The sequence below is a fragment of the Mobula birostris genome, chromosome 22 (assembly GCF_030028105.1).
Source record: "Mobula birostris isolate sMobBir1 chromosome 22, sMobBir1.hap1, whole genome shotgun sequence".
NCBI classification, from domain to species: Eukaryota; Metazoa; Chordata; class Chondrichthyes; order Myliobatiformes; family Myliobatidae; genus Mobula; species Mobula birostris.
In genome coordinates, this window is record NC_092391.1 from 49,083,476 (window position 1) to 49,106,129 (window position 22,654).

Consider the following 22,654-nt stretch of genomic DNA (forward strand, 5'->3'; position numbering starts at 1 on the left):
ATGAAGATAGGTGGAGGGGCAGGTAGTATTGAGAAACCAGGGGGTCTGCAGAAAAACCTGAACTATATGGGAGAAAGGGCAAAAAAGTGTCAGATGGACTGTAGTGTAGGGATGTATTTGGTCACGGACTTTGGTAGAAGGAAATAAGGCATTGACTGTATTCTAAATAGGGTGAAAATTCAATAATCAGAGGCACAAAATGATTAGGGAGTCCATAGTGATTTCGAGACCCCTGGGTGCCATGTTAGTGTAACAGTTAGCGACACGCTATTTTAGCTTGGGACATCCCAGAGTTCAGAGTTCAACTCTGGCTCAATTCTGTAAGAAGTATGTCCTCCCCATGGGATGCGTGGATTTTCTTAGGGTCCTCTAGTTTCTTCCCACAGTCCAAAGACATACTGGGTAGGTTAATTGGTCATTGTAAATTGTCCCGTGATCCCGTGATTAGGTTTGGGTTAATCGGGTTTGTCGGGGCAGCATGGCTTGAGGGGCAGAATGGTCTACTCTGCACTGTATCGCGAAGGAAATGAATAAATAAATAGATTGTGTAGGATTCTCTGAAGGCTAGTCCGCAGGTAAAGTTCGTGGTGAGCAAGGCAAATGCAATGTTAGCATTCATTTCAAGAGGCTCCAAATATCAGAACAAGATTGTGATTTTGAGGCTTTATAAGGCATTGTATTGTGAGCAGTTTTAGGCCCCTTATCTAAGAAAAGATGTGCTGGCACTGGAGAGGAGCCGTGGGGGTGGGGGGTGTGGCGCGTTCATGAGAGTGACTCCAGGAATGAGGAGGGTTTGAGGGACCTGGGCCTGTACTCGCTGGAGGTTATAAGAATGAGGAAGGATCTCGTTGAAACCTACCAAATACTGAAAGAACTAGACAGAATTGATGTAGTGAGTCTATGACCGGAGCGCACTGTCTCATCATAGATACATGTCCACTTTTAACAGAGATGAGAAGGAATTTCTTCCACCAGAAGATGGTGAATCTCTGGAATTAATTCTCACAGATGGCTGTGGATACCAAGTCAGTGAATATATTTAAAATGGATGTTGACAGGTTCTTGATTAAACATGGCATCAAAGGTTACAGGGAGAAGGCGGGAGAATGGAGTTAAGAGGGATAATAAATCTACTATGATGATTCCATGGAGCAAATACAATGGGCCAAGCGGCCTACTTCTACTCCTATGTCTTATGGTCTTATGGAAAGTGGTATTCCATTGAGATAGGCTGCACCTGAAGCAAGCCGGGACCCACGTCCTAGCAAGTGGCATAAGCAGGGTGGGAGACAGGGCTTTAAACTATGTAGGAGGGGGAGGTCTCCAAGGACAGTATATTCAGTAAGTAAAGTGGAAATGAGAATGTGGCGTTGTAGGATGGTGAGGGGGAAATTGACAAGCAAAGTGTGCAAAGCTGGGGCAGAAAACGTAAGTAAAATCAAACCTAGTCTTTAAGAATGATACATGAAGTTTTACAAATTAACTTCAAATTTTGTTCTCTGCAATGTCTATTGTATTAATCCATTTATCACTATATGTATAACAAAATAACAATTTGTTAAGAATGTTCCGTGCATGTAGGAAATCTTTGATTTGAACACATTAGCTATTTTTTTAATCAAAATCAAAATCAGTTACATTCCAGTGCTAATGTCCTTCCTATCATACTCTTAAGACCATGAGACATAGGAGCCAAATTAGGCCATTCGGCCTATCGAGTCTGCTCCACCATTTCACCATGGCTGATCCATTTTTCCTCTCAGCCCTGATCTCCTGCCTCCTCCCAATATACCTTCATGCCTTGACCAATCAAGAATCTATCAACTGGTTCCTTAAATATACATTCAGATTTGGCCTCCATAGCTGCCTGTGGCAATGAATTCCACAGATTCACCACTCTCTGGTTGAAGAAATTCTTCCTCATCTCCATTCTAAAAGGACACCCCTCTAATCTGAGGCTGTGTCCTCTGATCATAGACTCTCCCATCATAGGAAATAACCTCTTGACATCCGCTCTATCAAGGCCTTTCACAATTTGATAGGTTTCAATGAGGTCACCCCTCATTCCCCTGAATTCCAGTGAATACAGCCCCTGAGCCATCAAACGGTCTTCATATGACAAGCCGTTCAAACCTGGAATCATTTTTGTGAAACCCCTTTGAACCCTTTCCAGTTTCAGCTCATCTTTTCTAAGTTAAGAGGCCCAAAACTGCTCACAATACTCCAAGTGAGGCCTTGCCTTACAAGTGCTTTATGAAGTCTCAACATTGCTTTTGTATTCTTGCCCTCTTGAAATGAAGGCTAACATTACATTTGCTTTCCTCACCACAGACTCAACCTGTAAATTAATCTTTAGGGATTCCTGCACAAGCACTCCCAAGTCCCTTTACACCTCAGTTTTTTTGTGTTTTCTCTCCATTTATAAAATAGTAAACTCTTTCATTTCTTTTACCAAAGTGCATGACCATACACATCCTGACACTGTATTCCATCTGCCATTTATTTGCCCATTCTCCTAATCTGTCTAAGTCCTTCTGTAGTCTCACTTCTTCCTCAAATCTACCTGCCCCTCCACCTATCGTCATACCATCTGCAAACTTTGCAACAAACCCATCAATTCCATCATCCAAATCATTAGCATATAACATAAAAAGAATCAGTCCCAACACAGGTCCCTGTGGAACATCACTAGTCATCAGCAACCAACTAGAAAAGGTTCCTTTTATTCCCACTCTTTACCTCCTGCCAATCAGCCACTGCTTTAACCATGCCAGAATTGTCCCTGTAATACCATGTTTGTAGCTTGTTAAGCAGCCACATGTGTGGCACCTTATCAAAGGCCTTCTGAAAATCCAAGTACACAACATCAACCAATTCTCCTTTGTCTATCCTGCTTGTTATTTCTTCAAAGAATTCCAATGAATTGTCTGGCAAAAATTTCCCTTGAGAAAACCATGTTGACGACAGCCTATTTTATCACGTGCCTCCAAGTATCCCAAAACCATGTCCTTAACAATCGACTCCAATATCCCCCCAAACACTGAGATCAGACGAACTGGCCTATAATGTCCTTTCCTCTGCCTCTCTCCTTTCTTGAAGAGTAGAGTGATATTTGCAGTTTTCCAGTCTTCAGGAAGCATTCTATAATCTAGTAATTCTTGAAAGATCATTACAAATGCCTTCACAATCTCTTCAGCCACCTCTTTCAGAACCCTGGGGTGTGTACCATCTGGTACAGGTGACGTATCTGCCTTCAGACCTTTCAGTTTCCTAAGAACCTTCTCCCTACTAATGGGAACTTCACACACTTGACCCCTGACACCTGGAACTTTCACCATATTGCTACTGTCTTTCACAGTGAAGACTGATGCAAAATACTTCTTCAGTTCATCTGCCATTTCCTTGTCCCCATTACTACTTCTCCAGTACTGTTTTCAGCGATCTGATATTCACTCTCAACTCTCGTTTGCACTTTATGTATCTGAAGAAATGTTTGGTATCCTCATTAATATTATTGACTAGCTTACTTTCGTATTCCATCTTTACCTTCTTAATGACTTTTTAATTGCCTTCTGTTGGTATTTGACAGCTTTCCAATACTCTAACTTTTCACTAAGTTTTGCTCTAATATATGCCCCTTCTTTGACTTCTCCTGTTAGCCACGGTTGTGTCATCTTGTTTTCATCAGCAAACTGTCATATTATGCTCAGCTCCCAGACCACATCCCCAGCTCCTCCCTCTCCCTTTCTGGCCACAACATAAAAACTATGAAGCATTTTGATTTACGATGCACAGTAAAAGAAATTAGGAATTATTAATTCAAAGCAGTGACAAATAATTGCAAAAATTATTCAAATCTATTTAAAGCTACAAATAAAATTATTTCTTTACTTAATTGCAGGAAAAACAATTTTCATCAACAAAGTCAGAGTGTACATTAATAGTCCAACTATTCACTACTTCATTGCTTTTTCACTTTTCAATGAGATGGATGGGCTTGGTGCAGTGACATAAGCTTCTCAACATCAGGCTGAGTATCACTCAGAAGGAGTCTCAGACCTCCACAATCAGTAATTTGCAGCCTGCTTCATTGCTTTGAAAGAAGTTGGGCAACTGCACTGAAACTGTGCTCCACTACATGTGATGTTGGAAAGGCAATAAAGAACATCTTGACCTTTTTTTCCACAGTACAGGATAGCGGTCAGAGATTTCTTTCTGCAATCAAAATTCTTCATATTATTTTTTGAACATCAGCTTCAGCTCAAAGCCATTTTGTAGTGAGATCCGTTCTTCCTCCATCCTTCCTTTAATTCCTCATTACAAGTGTTCAGGAATGGATTTATTAAGAATCTGGAATCTGGGTCGAGAAAATATCCTGAAATCTCTCTGACATGTCTTTGTGAAGCTCACCCAGGTGGGCACAGTATACTTGAACATCATCATCTGGTATTTTTTCTTTCTCTTCCAACTCAGAGGCTCAGAAATTTTGGAAAAGGTCGTTACAACCAATGTTGCACTTAAATACTGTTAACTTGGACAGAAAAGCGGAGATGACTGATTTGACTTTGATAAGTTTCAAACCATGTCCTTGCAACTGAAAATTGATTTCATTAAAACTTGCAAATAATTGTGACAAATAAGCAATGTCATGTCTAATATTCTTGAATTGATTACTGAATGAAGCATTTGAGTCTTCAAAGAATTTTAGCACAGTTTAAAAAAATGCATAGAAGCATCTCAGGTAGTTTCATTTGAGAGCTATCTGACTTCTGTGTGCAGTGGTAAACATTCAAACTGTTAAATTTCTCAATACAAATCTTTTAAAAGAGTTGAGAATTAGGAGCATGGGACTGGACTTTATAACAGTATTTAATAATTTATGCAGCCATTTTTTATGACAAAATGTCAGTGAATCACACAGTGTTAGGCGCTGCTTTTTCAAGGAAATAATAATGGTGGGTCCCGTCATTGATGGTGCCCCGTCTGTTGCACAAGCAAGATGGCAGAACGGCCTTCTTTTTGAAAACTTGCTCAACAACCTGAAATATTGATACCCCTTTCCTATTGTTTTCTCATTCCCTTGCAAATAGTAGCTCTTGAACCATGCTTTCATCTTTATAAAGCAAAGATAACCAAGAAGCAAAGATTTGTTGCCTGGCAAAATTGACTTGTCCAGCTGCAGAGCAAATTTTGATATCTTAAGTATATTGCACAATGTGTCTTCTACATTTTCAGACATTTCAGCTATTCGACTTTGACAGAGTTGTCATTGAGTGGAAGCACTTGAATTATTTGTTCTGGTGACTTAAGCAAATCTGTACTAAAATCTGTACTCAGAACCTCCCTTACTGCTGGTAGAAACAGTTCTTCTCCAATTGTATGGGGCTTTTCAGATTTAGCAATGAGCAATGAAATGTTGCATGAAGCATGCAAACCACCATTGTTTCATTGTGAAGTGTTGGCAAACATGTTTTGAAGAGTTTTCCGTTTCTGTAAATTTTCACAGTGACTGAAAATAATCCAAGTTCTTGCTTGCTTTATCAGAGTGTATTCTCTTCAAGTGTTCAAGGAGCCTGGATGTTTCATTGCCTCATTTGAAAGAACTGTTTTGCACAACAGGAATTTCACTGCATGATTAACATATGGGAATTGTACTAGCTAACACTGTACTCCAGAAGTGAATGCATGGGCCAGGCCTGTAGAGAGTGGTACAGACACCCCAGCACATGTGTAGATGTGACCTTCCCTCCATTAAGAACATTACAGAATTACAGCATTCCATTACAGCAGCAGGCGCAGAAAGAAGGCTTGGAATATTATCGGGGACACCAGTCACCCCAACCATAAACTGTTTCAGCTACTTCAGTCTGGTAAACGGTACCGCAGCATTAAAGTCAGGACCAACAGACTATGGGGCAGCTTCTTTCTACAAGCCATTAGACTTATAAATTCACATGTCTGTACATTGCAATGGAGTTATAACACAAAGATTTTTACTCTCTCACATTGTGCGATGGATTTAAGATTTAAATAAATTCAAATTCAAATAACACGATTTCTTCAGTCCAGATTTCTCATGATATGCTTTTCAACAACTATAACACACTTCGAGCAAAGTCTAAGAGAACAGTAAGTAAGCGAGAAATGAAGTAATTACGTGAACATTGTAATCAATTATGAGGCACTGAGAATCAAATGCTTATAAAAAGTAATTCATTTCTTAAGTTAAGCTCATAATCTCTCAGCTGTCCTACCTGCTACCGAGCATCCCGTCACACCACCCTCTACAATATCACTCACTTTGAGATCCACTGCTATACACTCTCTCCTTAAATTTATAGCTTCCCCCGGATATCAGTTCTTTCCCCAGCAGTTTCTGTTTAAAGCCTACCAATTGCTCTTGTTATCTGATTTGCTGGGTTCATGGTCCTACCATGATTTATTTGGAGTCTGTACTGGTGCCAATGTCCAACAAATCAAAACCCATCTCCCACACCGATTATTTTACTTACTTTAAATTTTTTGATCCTATACCAATTTTGACACTACCACAGTGGAAACTTAAACCTGGTTAAAATGTAAGAACATAAAACAATAAAACATAGGAGCAGAATTAGACAATTCAGCCCATTGAGTCTGCTCTGCCACTTCGTCATGCTGATCCATTTCTCTCTTAACTCTATCCTCCTGCCTCCTCCCCGTAACCTTTCACACCATGTCTAATCAAGAACCTATTAACCTCCACCTTAAATACACCCAATAACCTGCCCTCCAGAACCATCTGTGGCAGATAATTCCCCAGATTCACCACCCTGAAATTCCTCCTCATCTCCATTCTAGGGCTGTGGCTGTGTCTCTATTCTGAGGCTGTGCCCACTGGTCCTAGACTCCCCCACCACAAGAAACATCTTGTCCACATCCAGTCCATCTAGGCCTTTCAACATTCACTAGATTTTAATGAGATCCCCCCTCATTATTTTAAATTCCACTAAGTACAGGCCTACAGCGTTAAATTGCTCTTCATACGATCAGCCTTTCATTCCTGTAGTCATTCTCGTGAGCATCCTCCCAACCTTCTCCAATGTCAGCACATCCTTTCTTAAATAAGGGGCCCAAAACTGCTCATAATACTCCAAGTGAGTCCTCACCGGTGCCTTAGCATTATACTCTTGCGTTTATATTCTAGTCCTCTCAAAATTAATGCTAACATTGCATTTTGCCTTCCTCTCCAGGAACTGAATCTGCAAGTTAACCTTTAGGGAATGCTGCATGAGCTCTCTCATGTCCCTTTGCACCTCAGATTTTTGAATTTTTCCTCATTTAGAAAAAAGTCAAGCATGACCATACACTTCCCGACACTGTATTCTATCTGCCACTTCTTTGCCCATTCTCCAAATCTATCTACATCCTCTGCAGCCTCCTTCCCTCCTCAACACTATCTGCCCCTCCACCAATCTTCATATCATCCACAAACTTGACCACAAAGTCATTAATTCTGTCATCCAAATCGTTGGCACATAACGTAAAAAGAACCATTCCCAACGCAGACCCCTGTGGAGCACCACTAGTCAATGGCAGCCAATCAGAAAAGGCTCTCTTTATTCCAGCTCTTTGCCTCCTGCCAATCAGCCAATGCTGTCATGTTAAGCAGCCTCATGTGAGGTAACTCATCAAAAGCCTTCAGAAAATCCAAGTACACAACATCATCCGATTCTTCTTTGTCCATCCTGCTCGTTATTTCCTCAAAGAATTCTAGGAGATTTGTCAGGCAAGATTTCCCTGACTTCGCTGACTTTGGTGTTTTTTTACCATGTGCCTTTTTTACCTTGAGACACCATCCTAAACAATTGTCTCCAACATCTTCCCAACTTTAAGGTCAGTCTAACTGGCCTATAATTTCCTTCCTTCTGCCTCCCTTCCTTCTTGAAGAGAGGAGTAGCATTTGCAATTATCTATTCCTCCGGAACCATGACAAAATCTAGTGATTCCTATAAGGTCATTATTACTGCCTCCACAATTTCTTCAGCTCCTCTTTCAGAACCTCTGGGGTGTAGTCTATGTGGTCCAAGTGGCTGATCTACCTTCAGAGCTGTCTGTTTCTCGGTCACCTTCTCCCTAGTAACAACAACTGCACTCACTTCTGGCCTCTGACACCCTCAAACGTCTGGCATAACTGCTACTGTCTTCCACAGTGAAGACTGATGCAAACTGAAGACTCCTGAACAAGCCACTGCATCAGCCTGGTCCCAGCTCAAGTTCACCTCTAGCTGCAAGACCACGTCCTTAACACAGCTTTTGGTACTCTTAGTCATGAGACAAAGGAGTAGAATTATGCCATTCAGCCAGTGATCCAAGACGCTTCCAGACTTTTTGTCCCAAAAGTCCATTAAAAGAGGATTTAAAAAATTTTTATTTATTCATTTACAAGATATGGGTGTCGCCAGCTAAGCCAGCATTTATTGCCCATCCCTGGTTGCCCTTGAGAAGGTGGAGATGTGCTGCCTTCTTGAACCACTGCAGTCCCTGAGGTGTAGGTACATACACAGTGCTGTTACGGAGGGAATTTCAAGATTTTGACCCAGTGACAATGAAGGAACGTGATATGCTTCCAAATCAGGATGTTGAGTGACTTGGAGGGGAATTTCCAAGTGGTGGTGTTCCCAGGTATCTGTTGTTCTCGTCCTTGAGCCAGTGGTCGTGGCTCTGGAAGATGCTGTATAAGGAACCTTGGTGTGTTGTTGCAGTGCATCTTGTCGATAGTACACACTGCTGCAACTGTACGCCGATGGTGGAGGGATTGGATGCTTGTGGAAGGGGTACCAATCAAGTGGGCTGCCTTGTACTTGATGGTGTCAAGCTTCTTGAGTGTTGATGGAGCTGCACTCATCCAGGCGAGTGACGAGTATTCCATTACACTCCTGACCTGAGCCTTGCAGATGGTGGACAGGCTTTGGGGAGTTAGGAGGTGAGTTACACGCTGCAGGATTCCTAGACTTTGACCACGGTGTTTATATGGCTAGACCAGTTCAGTTTCCTGTCAGCAAGGAGAGTCCTTATGAGTTGGTTCTTCCTGCCAACAGTTTACCCTAATCGTGCAATGCTCCCAGCTTCCTTGTCATGGGGGTCTTAGATGCATGAGCTTCAGCCGATATTGACTCTGGGGCAACTAAGATCCTCTGTGGCTCAGAGATGGTGAGTTCTGACTCAGCAATTGAGAAAGAATATTGACATCAAGGCTCTGAACAGTGGGCTTCTGGGTACCAGCAAGATCCATCTTTCCACAGAACCCCTCTAACTTGTGCTGGAAGTGACCTTCAGGAACGGCTCTCCTTCTGTCTGGTTGAACTGCCGCCGGTGCTTGGCCCTCCCTGGTTGTCACAACACAACGGTAAAGGCGCTCCAGGGGTGGAGACTGGCATGCCTGTCTACCTGTCTGTCAGCATATCCCTCCTGTGCCAACTGCCAGTATGGACCTGCCATTCCAGTTGAAGATACTGCTCCATGGAGGACGAGTACCAGGTAAGAGGTCAGTGGCACAGTCGGTGACTGGTGTGGAGGCAGGGAGGTGGCTTTGATTTTACTGAAGACTTCAAAAAGGTCAGTCTCTTTCTCCCTCTCATCCTGAAACAGTGGCCATGGAAGAGTACGTCAAGGAGGCATTTGGCCTTCGCACTTATCCATCTATCAACCTCGCCAGTAGGGACGGGCTCCTTCCTTATGAGCAAGAAGGATGGCAAGCTCTGTCCCTGTATTGATTACTGGCCCCTAAACAAGACCACAGTGAGGAACTGCTACTCTCTTCACTTGCTTGCCTCCGTGTTCAAACACTCCCAGGGAGCAGCCATATTTTCCCAGACAGATCTGCACAATGCTTACAACCTGGTTTGTATCCAAGGAGGGGACAGATGAAAGACAGGGTCACATATAGACTGTGCTTTCCATCCTCAATGTTCCATGTTTCCCAGCTCAAGCTACTGATAATCCCCCCCACTGGCTCCAGTCACCCATTCCCCCTCCTCCACACTTGAAGAATGGATCCCTGGACCATTCTGTGAGGCCCCTCCTGGCATCTCGCAGGGTGCGGGGCAGAATTTAGTGTCTCGTAGATTGGGAGGGGCATGGCCCTGAGGGACGTTCTCTGGCTCCAGCCCACGACATCCTGAACCAGTCTCCCATCTGGGACTTCTGGCACCCACGGTTCTCAAATTCAGGTGTGACCCATCTCTTTTGTATAGGTCATAACTCCCCAGGAGATAACTCAATTATCCAGAAATCTGAAACCTTGCCCCCTGCACCAATTCCTCAGCCACAAATTCATCTGCCAAATTATCTATTCTTATCCTAACCGGTGTGTGGCACAGGCAGATTACTACTCCTGAGGTCCTGCTTTTCAGCTTTCTACCTAACTCCCTATATTCTCTCTTCATGACCTCATCCCTTTTCCTACCTATGTCACTGGTGCCAACATGTACGATGAGCTCGGGCTGTTCACCGTGCCCTTTTAGAACACTGTGAATACAGTCTGAGATTTCATGGGTGCAGAGGAAGCTATCCCCTGATTATATTGTCCTGGATTGCCAACAGGCTCTATTTAATTCCACCCCACGAGTTATATTGGTCATAACTCCTTTCCTTCTATTTCATACACATAGACAGTTTCAGCTCAAGCATACACTCTCACAGATATTTTAATCTACAAGGGGTGATTGATAAGTTCATGGCTTAAGATAGAAGGAGTCAATTTTAGAAAACCTAGCACACTTATTTTTCCTACATTTACACACTTAGTCCAGCGGTCATGGAGCATACGGATCTCTTTCTTGTAGAAGTCGGCGTCTTGGACCTCCAGAAAGTGGTCCACGGCAGGGGTGATTGATAAGTTCGTGGTCTAAAGTAGAAGGAGATGAGGAGAAACTTCAAACGTTCTGCATTTTCACTCAAAGAGTTGAAATGCATGTGCATGTAACAAGAGCAGTATAACTCATCTCCTTTTACCTTCGGCCATGAACTTATCAATCACCCTTGCTGTGGACCACCAGGAGGTCCAAGACGCTCTCGTTATATGCACATGCAGTTCACCTCTTTGAGTGATAATGCTGAAAGTTTGAAGTTAATAACTCATCTCCTTCTACCTTAGGCCATGAACTTATCAATTACCCCTGCTGTGGACCGCTTCTACAAAGAAGGGATCCGTATGCTCCACGACCGCTGGACTAAGTGTGTAAATGTAAGAGGGGACTGTGTTGAAAAATAAATGTGCTAGGTGTTCTAAAATTGACTCCTTCTACCTTAGGCCATGAACTTATCAATCACCCCTCGTATGTGTTTCATTTTGTAAACATGTCTAATGCCTTGCTTTTACAAGCAAACTGAAAGTGCTTTTTCAGGAAGTCAATCATAGATAATGTTAAATGCTGGATGCAGATGCATCTCTGCTGGAGAGAAATTTAAACAGAACTATAAATAAAGGAAAGCTTCTCAGAAATGTTTTGCAACTGCTTCAGCTCAGCTATAATAAAGCAGTCCAAACCACACTGAGCACATCTCTGATCGTTTCTTTTTCCTTACTTGTTTCTTCACTGAAGCAGGTTTTGTGAAACTTCCCGATGTAGAACTCCAGACCAATAATGGCAAACATCACGATTGCAAAGAACAGGAGAAGTCCAATCTGAAGAAGGGGGACCATCGCCTTCATTATCGATTTTAATACAACTTGCAAACCTGATTGAAGCAAAAAACAGATTGAAGAGTTTCAGTTAAGCAAGGGTAATAAGGACAATGAATCTAATGCGGACAAGGCTGAGCTATAGATTGGATATGACTTGACTGAGCAGCATAAAAGGTTCAAAGGCAGAATAGACAACCTATGTTCCCAATATACTAAAGTAACTGTTGTTTATTATTCCATCAGTTCAAATTACATTCAACCTATTTATATTTATTTCATTCAAAGCTGCATGTAAAGATTGTACTTACCAGATACAATTGTATGGAAATGATGGTGTTTATGAAATGTTGCACTGATCAGGAAATTAAGTTATTAATTTTTTTTTGCCTGAAGCAAAGATACACGAAATGCAAAAAAACAGAATAGAATTGAAAAACCTTAATTGCCATCTTTCCAGCAAAAAAGGTAAAAATCCCATCTGCAATAGAGCATAAATTGTGCTGAAGTTTTGTATAATGTACTTCAGGTAACCACGAGTACCAATTTTGGCGACTAAAGCAGAAATTCAATTTTTAAAAAATGAGTAAAAAACATGAAATGTAAAATGCTGTCAAAATTTTGCTTTAATTTGTTTAAATGATTTTCTTAGGTTTTACACTCTGTTGATTTTATTATTTTCTGCTTCTTCTCTTAAATATAGTGTTCTCCTCAACCTTATGCTGTTAAAATTTTATGTTCTTCATTGAGGAACAAATTACATGCTCACAGGGAATTAATTCTTGCCTGAACATTCTCCTTGAGATGCAAAAATCCAACTTAGCATCAGCTTAATAGGTAAAAGGGTCCGCTTATTGGCAATGAAGAGTTCATGCACCAACTGAGGATGGCATTAACCTACCAAACACTAGGTTCATTGCACATTTGAGTTCAGAAATAAGGGATTGCTGCACCTGTAAAAAACAGATGAACCTATCATTTGACCTTATTGCACTTCTTTGTGTATCACCAAATGCCTCAAATTAATTAATTTACTGCATTCATTAAAACTGAGCTATTGCTTTAATTCCTAGTTTCTTATGTTTCAAAAATAGGCCCATAGCTCTTAATATAATTTGAACATTCTCCAATGCATCTATCATGTTAGGGGGCAGAGCTAAGATGTCGCCAGAGGCCAGCTTCTTTCAAGCTCATCCGCAAAGCAGCTTAACTTCTTCCCTTTAATGCCTCTTTTTTTTTTCTTTTTCAAGGTGGATGGGGTTCTGTTGGAGTCTGTGATCTACAGCTACACTCAAACTCTGGCTCTTCACGGTGATGGTTTACACGCCTGGAACTCACCGATTAGCCGTTTTCGATATGCCCAGGATGAGGCCTGGAAAACACATGCCTTCAAGGTGCAGCTCTGCGGGTGAACCAATCCATGCCAGTATCGCTGACCGAGGCATCGCAGGAGAAGGGATGCAACATTGCGACAATGGACGCGGCTGTCAGAGACCCCTGTACTCAGGCGATCACGCTCTCTGTCTCTCTCTTTCCCTTGAGGGTGGGGGAGAGTTTGCTGCCGATTCTTGAGCCAGAGGACTCAGAATAAAAGCAATGCAGAAGACTGTAACATCATAATCAGCAGGCAGTCTTGAGTCAACAGAGGATGCCATCTCCACGGCACTTCAGTCTGCCCTGACCCACATGGACAGCCCCAACTCTTACGTCAGAATGTTGTTCATTGACTTTAGTTTGGCATTCAATACTGTGATCCCCTCCAAGCTGATCACCAAACTTCGCCAGCTTGGTATCAGTGTATCCTTCTGCAATTGGACCTTGGACTTTCTGACTAACAGTCCCCAATTAGTTAAGTTAGATAACCTCTCCTCCTCCACTCTCACCCTGAATACCGGCGTGACTCAAAGCTGTGTGCTGAGCCCTCTTCTGTACTCCCTTGTCACCTATGACTGCGTTCCTGTACATGGTTCTAACTCCATAATCAAGTTCGCAGACAACACCACGGTGGTTGGTCTGATCAGAGGGGATGACGTGATGGCCTACAGGGATGAGATTCAGCACCTGGCTGTGTGGTGTGCCGACAACAATCTGGCCCTTAACACCCAGAAGACCAAGGAGATTATTGTGGACTTCAGGCATGCTAGGAGTCACACTCACGTCCCCATCTACATCAACGGAGCTGTAGTGGGGTGTGTATCAAGCTTCAAATTCCTTGATGTCCACATTTCCAAAGATCTCACCTGGTCCCTGAACTCCTCCATCCTGATCAAAAAGGCGCAACAGCGCCGTTATTTCCTGCGGAGCATGAAGAAAGCTCACCTCTGTCCCAGGATACTGACGGACTTTTACCTCTGTACCATTGAGAGCATACTCACCAACAGCATCTCAGTATGGTATGGCAATTGTCCCATATCAGACCGCAAAGCGCTCCAGCGTGTGGTGAAAACTGCCCAGCGGATTATCGGCACCCAATTGCCGACCATTGAGAACATCTACCGTAAACGCTGCCTGGGCAGGGTGAAAAGCATTATCAAGGATGCATCTCACCCTAACCGTGGACTTTTTACTCTCCTCCCTTCCGGTAGACGCTACAGGAGCCTCCGCTCCCGCACCAGCAAACACAGGAAGAGCTTCTTCCCTGAGGCTGTGACACTGCTGAACCTCTCATCACAGCACTAAGCAGTATTGCATCTGTATTGTACTGTCTCAGTACTTCTATATTTGTGTGCTGTAGCACTTTTTTATTCACAATTATTTTGTAAGTAACACTATTCCTTGCATTTCTGGTCAGATGCTAAATGCACTTCATTGGCTTTGTATCTGTACTCGGCACAACAACAATAACGTTGAATCTAATCTAATCTAAAATCTAATTTTTGTAGATCTCCCCTTTTGCTGTAAAAGAGTGACTCCTCTCTGTCCCTTGTTAGGGAGAGAGAGAACCTGTGGCATGTCAAATTGTTGAGTGAGCAATTATATTTTGTTGGACTGCAGATCGTGGTCTCTCTTTGAGGGCTTTGCTATAGCTTGCTTGGTGGATGGTGGGTGCTGATGCTCCTGCTGAAAGGAAGTGGAGAGGAGGTGGGGAGATTTGATGCTTTCCTGCTGCTTGTGAATGGGGGGGGTGGGTTTGGGGTTCTAACGTTTTACTGGCATTCATTCTTTGGGGTTCTCTTCTGTTTTAGTGGGTGTCTGTGAAGAGCAAGAATTTCAGGTTGCATACGATATACCTTCTCTGATATTAAGCGAGGCTTTGGGCCTGCTCCAGAGTGCTCCAGGGTTCAAATCTAAGGACTCCATTTTGGTTTGGATGCTGTTGCTCGCTTCAATTATTTACGCGACTTTAATTTATTTTTCTCTTTCTCGATGCGAGTGTTGGTCCTTTATACTTTTTTCTTTAATTGGATTCTTTGAGTTTCTTGTTTTATGGCTACCCGTGAGCAAGCAAATCTCAAGGCTGTGTAAGTTACACATAAATGTACTTGAATCTTGAATATTAAATGGAACCCTTGAACGACAGAACCAGGATGGGACTGATCCAAGTACTTGAAATGAGCCTATTCATTCAGACTAGACTGGCTTTGATCACATTTGACTGCAGAGTGTCTAATTAATCAAAGCCTTATGACTGATTATTTAGGATTAACGATGTGTCTTTGAACTGGGGAGACTGGAATCAAGCATGGAAGGTGCTGACAACTCCTGCAGTGAAACATATTGCCTGGATGAGTTCAGCCTGCTTGTTAGAAAATGAAGATTAAATGTCACTAACTGATTGAGAGATCTCTGTTACTATAAAGCCTGATCAATTGAATCATGTTCGAAATGATCCCTTGTGGTGCTGACAGCTGTAAGTGCTGTCTGATCTTCATTTTTGACAGAATGAATGGTCACAGGTCTTGGCACCAGCTGCAAATTCATTGCAACACCTTTCCAGTCCCAGTCATCAGCAATTACACACATCTTCCCATTCTTTGCACTATGTCTTTTCATCATTCTAAGTCATTAACTTACCAATATATATTGCATTGCCAGTTAAGATTGTATACAAGTTATTTAATAAAAGCAACTAAAATCCAGAGGGTGGATTTAATTCAACAGAAACCAGGTGAGGTTGAGTTTTAGAGTCATACAGCACAGAAACAGGCCTTTCGGCCTACGTATTCATGCCAACCAGCAGATACCCATCTGCACTAATCCCATTTACCAGCAGCTGGCCTGCAGCCAGCAATAAATCCACCAATGCACCCACCCAGTATGACTCCATCTTCCCATCAGCTGGTTCCACATATCAGATCCATTTTCAACTCCCTCTGCTCCAAGGAAACTGGGAATTAGTATCAATCCCCATGGAGCACCATTCTATCATCCAGGTGTCTATCTAAGAGCTTCTTAAATATCCTGAATGTATCTGCCTCTACAATCACACCAGCAGGACTTGCCCCGCCCCCCAGCCACCACTCTGTGTAAAGAACTTTCTTCTGACATCTGCCACATTTAAGTTTGTTGACGACACTGCTGTCTTGACCAAATCAAAGGTGGTGATGAATCAGCATACAGGAGGGAGATTGAAATTCTGGCTGAGTGGTGCCACAACCACAACCTCTCACCCAATGTCAGCAGGGTCAAGGAGCTGATTATTGACTTCAGGAGGAAGAAACCGGGGTTCCATGAGCCAGTCCTCATGGGATATATGGAGTTGGGGAGGGTCAGCAACTTTAAATTCCTCAGTGATATCATTTCAGAAGATCTGTCATGGGCCCAGCACATAAATGTCATTACAATGAAAGTCCAGCAGCACCTCTGCTTCCTTAGAAGTTTATGAAGATTCAGACTTCTATAGATGTGTCGCGTAGGGTGTATTGACTGGTTGCATCACGGCCTGGTATGGAAACATCAATGCCCATGAATGGAAAATCCTACAAAAAGTAGTGGATATAGCCCAGTCCATCATGGGTAAAGCCCTCCCAACCATTGAGCATGTTTACACAGAGCATTATTGCATGAAAGTGTCATCTATCATCAAGAACCTCAACCATCCAGGCCATGCTGGTTTCTTGCTGCTGCCATCAGGAAGGAGGTACAGGAGCCTCAAGACCCACACCACCAGGTTCAGGAACAGTTATCACCCCTCAACCATCAGGCTCATGAACCAATGGGGATAATTTGACTTCACTTTCCCCATCACTGAACTGTTCCCACAACATATGGACTCACTTTCAAGGACTCTTCATCTCATGTTCTTGACATTTATTGCTTATTTATTTATTATTATTATTATTATTATTATTATTATTATTATTATTATTCGTATGTTCCTGTCAGGATTAAAGGCAAATTGAATAGGAATAAGGAACCTTGGTTCTCAAGGGATATTTCAACTCTGATAAAGAAGAAGAGGGAGTTGTATGAAATGTATAGGAAACAGGGAGTAAATCAGGTGCTTGAGGAGTATAAGAAGTACAAGAAAATACTTAAGAAAGTAATCAGGAGGGCTAAGAGAAGACATGAGGTTGCCTTGGCAGTCAAAGTGAAGGATAATCCAAAGAGCTTTTACAGGTATATTAAGAGCAAAAGGATTGTAAGGGAAAAAATTGGTCCTCTAGAAGATCAGAGTGGTCGGCTATGTGCGGAACCAAAGGAAATGGGGGAGATCTTAAATAGGTTTTTTGCATCTGTATTTACTAAGGAAACTGGCATGAAGTCTATGGAATTGAAGGAATCAAGTAGTGAGATCATGGAAACTGTACAGATTGAAAAGGAGGAGGTGCTTGCTGTCTTGAGGAAAATTAAAGTGGATAAATCCCCGGGACCTGACAGAGTGTTCCCTCGGACCTTGAAGGAGACTAGTGTTGAAATTGCGGGGGCCCTGGCAGAAATATTTAAAATGTCGTTGTCTACGGGTGAGGTGCTGGAGGATTGGAGAGTGGCTCATGTTGTTCTGCTATTTATAAAAGGATCGAAAAGTAATCCGGGAAATTATAGGCCGGGGAGTTTAACGTCGGTAGTAGGTAAGTTATTGGAGGGAGTACTAAGAGACAGAATCTACAAGCATTTGGATAGACAGGGACTTATTAGGGAGAGTCAACATGGCTTTGTGCGTGGTAGGTCATGTTTGACCAATCTATTGGAGTTTTTCGAAGAGGTTACCAGGAAAGTGGAGGAAGGGAAGGCAGTGGATATTGTCTACATGGATTTCAGTAAGGCCTTTAACAAGGTCCCGCATGGAAGGTTAGTTAGGAAAATTCAGTCGCTAGGTATACATGGAGAGGTGGTAAATTGGATTAGATATTGGCTCAATGGAAGAAGCCAAAGAGTGGTAGTAGAGAATTGCTTCTCCGAGTGGAGGCCTGTGACTAGTGGTGTGCCACAGGGATCAGTGCTGGGTCCATTGTTATTTGTCATCTATATCAATGATCTGGATGATAATGTGGTAAATTAGATCAGCAAATTTGCTGATGATACAAAGATTGGAGGTGTAGTAGACAGCGAGGAAGGTTTTCAGAGCCTGCAGAGGGACTTGGACCAGCTGGAAAAATGGGCTGAGAAATGGCAGATGGAGTTTAATACAGACAAGTGTGAGGTATTGCACATTGGAAGGACAAACCAAGGCAGAACATACAGGGTTAATGGTAAGGCTCTAAGGAGTGCAGTAGAACAGAGGGATCTGGGATTACAGATACAAAATTCCCTAAAAGTGGCGTCACAAGTAGATAGGGTCGTAAAGAGAGCTTTTGGTACATTGGCCTTTATTAATCAAAGTATCGAGTATAAGAGCTGGAATGTTATGATGAGGTTGTATAAGGCATTGGTGAGGCCGAATCTGGAGTATTGTATTCAGTTTTGATCACCAAATTACAGAAAGGATATAAATAAGGTTGAAAGAGTGCAGAGAAGGTTTACAAAGATGTTGCCAGGACTTGAGAAACTCAGTTACAGAGAAAGGTTGAATAGGTTAGGACTTTATTCCCTGGAGCGTAGAGGAATGAGGGGAGATTTGATAGAGGTATATAAAATTATGATGGGTATAGATAGAGTGAATGCAAGCAGGCTTTTTCCACTGATGCAAGGGGAGAAAAAAACCAGAGGACATGGGTTAAGGGTGAGGGGGGAAAAGTTTAAAGGGAACATTAGCGGGGGCTTCTTCACATGGAGAGTGGTGGGAGTATGGAATGAGCTGCCAGATGAGGTGGTAAATGCGGGTTCTTTATTAACATTTAAGAATAAATTGGATGGGAGGTGTATGGAGGGATATGGTCCGTGTGCAGGTCAGTGCGACTAGGCAGAAAATGGTTCAGCACAGCCAAGAAGGGCCAAAAGGCCTGTTTCTGGGCTGTAGTTTCTATGGTTCTATGGTTCTATGGTAAGGTAGGCCAAAGCCAGCATGGTATCCTGAAAGGAAAATCTTGCCTAACTAACCTACTGCAATTTTTTGAGGAAATTACAAGCAGGGTAGACAAGGAGATATAGTAGATGTGGAGTACTTGGATTTTCAGAAGGCCTTTGACAAGGTGCCACACATGAGGCTGTTCAGCAAGATAAGAGCCCATGGAATTACAGGGGAGTTCCTAGCATGGGTGGAGCATTGGCTGATCGGCAGAAATCAGAGAGTGGGAATAAAGGGTTCCTATTCTGGCTGGCTGCCAGTTACCAGTGGAGGTCGGTGTTGGGACCGCTGCTTTTTACAATGTACGTCAATGATTTGGACTATGGGATTAATGGATTTGTGGCTAAATTTGCCGATGATACAAACATAGCTGGAGGAGTGGGTAGTGTTGAGGAATTAGAGAGTCTGCAAAGAGACTTAGGTAGTTCAGGGGAATGGGCAAAGAAGTGGCAAATGAAATACAATGTTGGAAAGTGTATGGTCATGCACTTTGGTAGAAGAAATAAACGGGCAGACTATTATTTAGATGGGGAGAGAATACAAAATGCAGGGATGCAAAGGGAATCCTTGTGCAGGATACCCTAAAGGTTAACCTCCAGATTGAGTTGGTGTTGAAGAAGGCAAATGCAATATTGGCATTCATTTCTAGAGGTACAGAATATAAGAGCAGGGATGTGATGTTGAGGCTCTATAAGGCACTCGTGAGCCCATACTTGGAGTATTGTGTGCAGTTTTGGGCTCCTTAGTTCAGAAAGGAAACGCTGACATTAGAGAGGGTTTAGAGAAGATTCACGAGAATGATTCCAGGAATGAAAGGGTTACCGTATGAGGAACATCTGGCAGCTCTTGGGCTGTATTCCCTGGAGTTCAGGAGAATGAGGAGGGATCTCATAGAAACATACCGAATGTTAAGAAGCCTGAACAGATTACATATGGCAAAGTTATTTCCCATGGTAGAGGAGTCTAGGACAAGAGAGCACGACTTCAGGATTGAAGGATGTCCATTTAGAACAGAGATGCGGAGAAATTACTTTAGTCAGAGGGTGGCAAATCTGTGGAATTTGTTGCCACGAGAGATTGTGGAGGCCAAGTCATTGGGTGCATTTAAGCCAGGGCATCAGAGGGTATGGGGAGACGGCAGGGGAGTGGGGATGACTGGAAGAATTGGATCAGCCCATGATTGAATGGCGGAGCAGACTCCATGGGACGAATGGCCTACTTCTGCTTCTATATCTTATGGTCTTATGGTCTTAAATGTTGAAATTGAACCCGCATCCACCACTTCTGCAAATAGCTCATTCCACACTCTCACCACCCTCTGACTGAGGAATATTCCCCTTAAACATTTTTCCTTTCACAATTAACACAAGACCTCCAGATCTAGTCTCACCCAACCTCAGTGGAAAACTCAGGTAGAAGGAGATGAGTTATTAACTTCAAACTTTCTGCATAATCACTCAACGAGTTGACCTGCATGTTCATGTAACGAGAGCTGTATAACTCACCTCCTTCTTCCTTAGGCCACGAACTTATCAATCACCCCTGCTGTGGACACTTTCTGGAAGTCCAAGATCCGTATGCTCCACTACCCCTGGACTAACTGTGTAAATGTAGGAGGGGACTATGTTGAAAAATAAATGTGCTCGGTTTTCTAAAATTGACTCCTTGTACCTTAGGCCATGAACTTATCAATCACCCCTCATATCTGTATTCCCATATCCATCTGTTCTACCATATTCCTCAGTGTCCTACTGCTCATTGTGTAAGTACTACACTGGTTTGTCCACCCAAAGTACAACCCCTCACATTTGTCTGCATTAAATTCCATCTATCATTTTTCAGTCCATTTTTCCTGCGGGCCCAGACCCCACTACAAGCTCTGATAGCCTTCCTCGCTGTCCACTACACCCCCAAACTTGATGTCATCTGCAAATTTGCTAGTCCACTTTACCACATTATCATTCAGATCGTTGATATTGATGACAAACAACGATGGACTCAGCACCGATCCCTGTGGCACTCCACTAATCACAGGTCTCCAATCAGAGAGGCAACCATCTACAAACCCCATTTCCAGAAAAGTTGGGATATTTTCCAAAATGCAATAAAAACAAAAATCTGTGATATGTTAATTCATGTGAACCTTTATTTAACTGACAAAAGTACAAAGAAAAGATTTTCAATAGTTTTACTGACCAACTTAATTGTATTTTGTAAACATACACAAATTTAGAATTTGATGGCTGCAACGCACTCAACAAAAGTTGGGACAGAGGCAGGTTTACCATTGTGTTACATCACCTTTCCTTTTAATAACACTTTTTAATCGTTTTGGAACTGAGGATACTAATTGTAGTAGATTTGCAATTGGAAATTTTGTCCGTTCTTGCTTGATATAAGACTTCAGCTGCTCAACAGTCCGTGGTCTCCGTTGTCTGATTCTCCTCTTCATGATGCGCCATACATTTTCAATAGGAGATAGATCTGGACTGGCAGCAGGCCAGTCAAGCACACGCACTCTGTGTCTACAAAGCCACGCTGTTGTAGCCCGTGCAGAATGTGGTCTGGCATTGTCCTGCTGAAATAAGCATGGACGTCCCGGGAAGAGACGTCGCCTTGATGGCAACGTATGTCTCTCTAAAATCCTAATATACGCCTCAGAGTCAATGGTACCTTCACATACATGCAATTCACCCATGCCGTGGGCACTGATGCACCCCATACCATCACAGATGCTGGCTTTTGCACCTTTCTCTGATAACAATCTGGATGGTCGTTTTCACCTTTGGTACGGAGAACTCGACGCCCGTTTTTTCCGAAAACTAGCTGAAATGTGGACTCATCTGACCACAGCACACGGTTCCACAGTCTTTCGGTCCATCTGAGATGGGCTCAGGTCCAGAGAACTCGCCGACGTTTCTGCATAGAGTTGATGTATGGCTTCTTCCTTGCGTAATACAATTTCAAATTGCATTTCTGGATGCAGCGACAGACTGTGTTGAGTGACAATGGTTTTCCGAAGTACTCCCGAGCCCAGGTGGCTATAATTGTCACAGTAGCATGACGGTTTCTTAGGCAGTGCCCCCTGAGGTCTCGAAGATCACGCGCATTCAACAGTGCTTTCAGACCTTGCCCTTTACGCACTGAGATGTTTCTGAATTCTCTGAATCTTTTCACAATATTATGTACAGTAGATGTTGAAAGACCTAAATTCTCTGCAATCTTGCGTTGAGAAATGTTCCTTTTGAACTGATACTTGAATATTCTGTGCACTTTTCAATCTTATTTTAACTCTGTCCCAACTTTTGTTGAGTGTGTTGCAGCCATCAAATTCTAAATTTGTGCATATTTACAAAATACAATTAAGTTGGTCAGTAAAGTTATTGAAAATCTTTCCTTTGTACTTTTGTCAGTTAAATAAAGGTTCGCGTGAATTAACATATCACAGATTTTTGTTTTTATTGCATTTTGGATAATATCTCAACTTTTCTGGAAATGGGGTTTGTACTACCACTTTGACTTCTCCCACAAAGCCAACATCTAATTCAATTTACTACCTTATCCTGAATGCCAAGCAATTTAACCTTGTTGACCAATCTCAC

The 22,654-nt window shown here is 42.6% G+C and overlaps 1 protein-coding gene across 2 annotated transcripts in view; it reads right to left on the reverse strand.

The window, feature by feature from the left end:
* The window catches only part of cacna1ba (calcium channel, voltage-dependent, N type, alpha 1B subunit, a), a 927,013-nt gene that overhangs the window by 506,085 nt on the left and 398,274 nt on the right, over positions 1-22,654 (reverse strand). For both annotated transcript variants that reach the window (XM_072240685.1, XM_072240684.1), the window contains exon 7: positions 11,569-11,721. In XM_072240685.1, the coding sequence (XP_072096786.1) occupies positions 11,569-11,721 (153 nt within the window). The remainder of the gene's footprint in view (positions 1-11,568; positions 11,722-22,654) is intronic.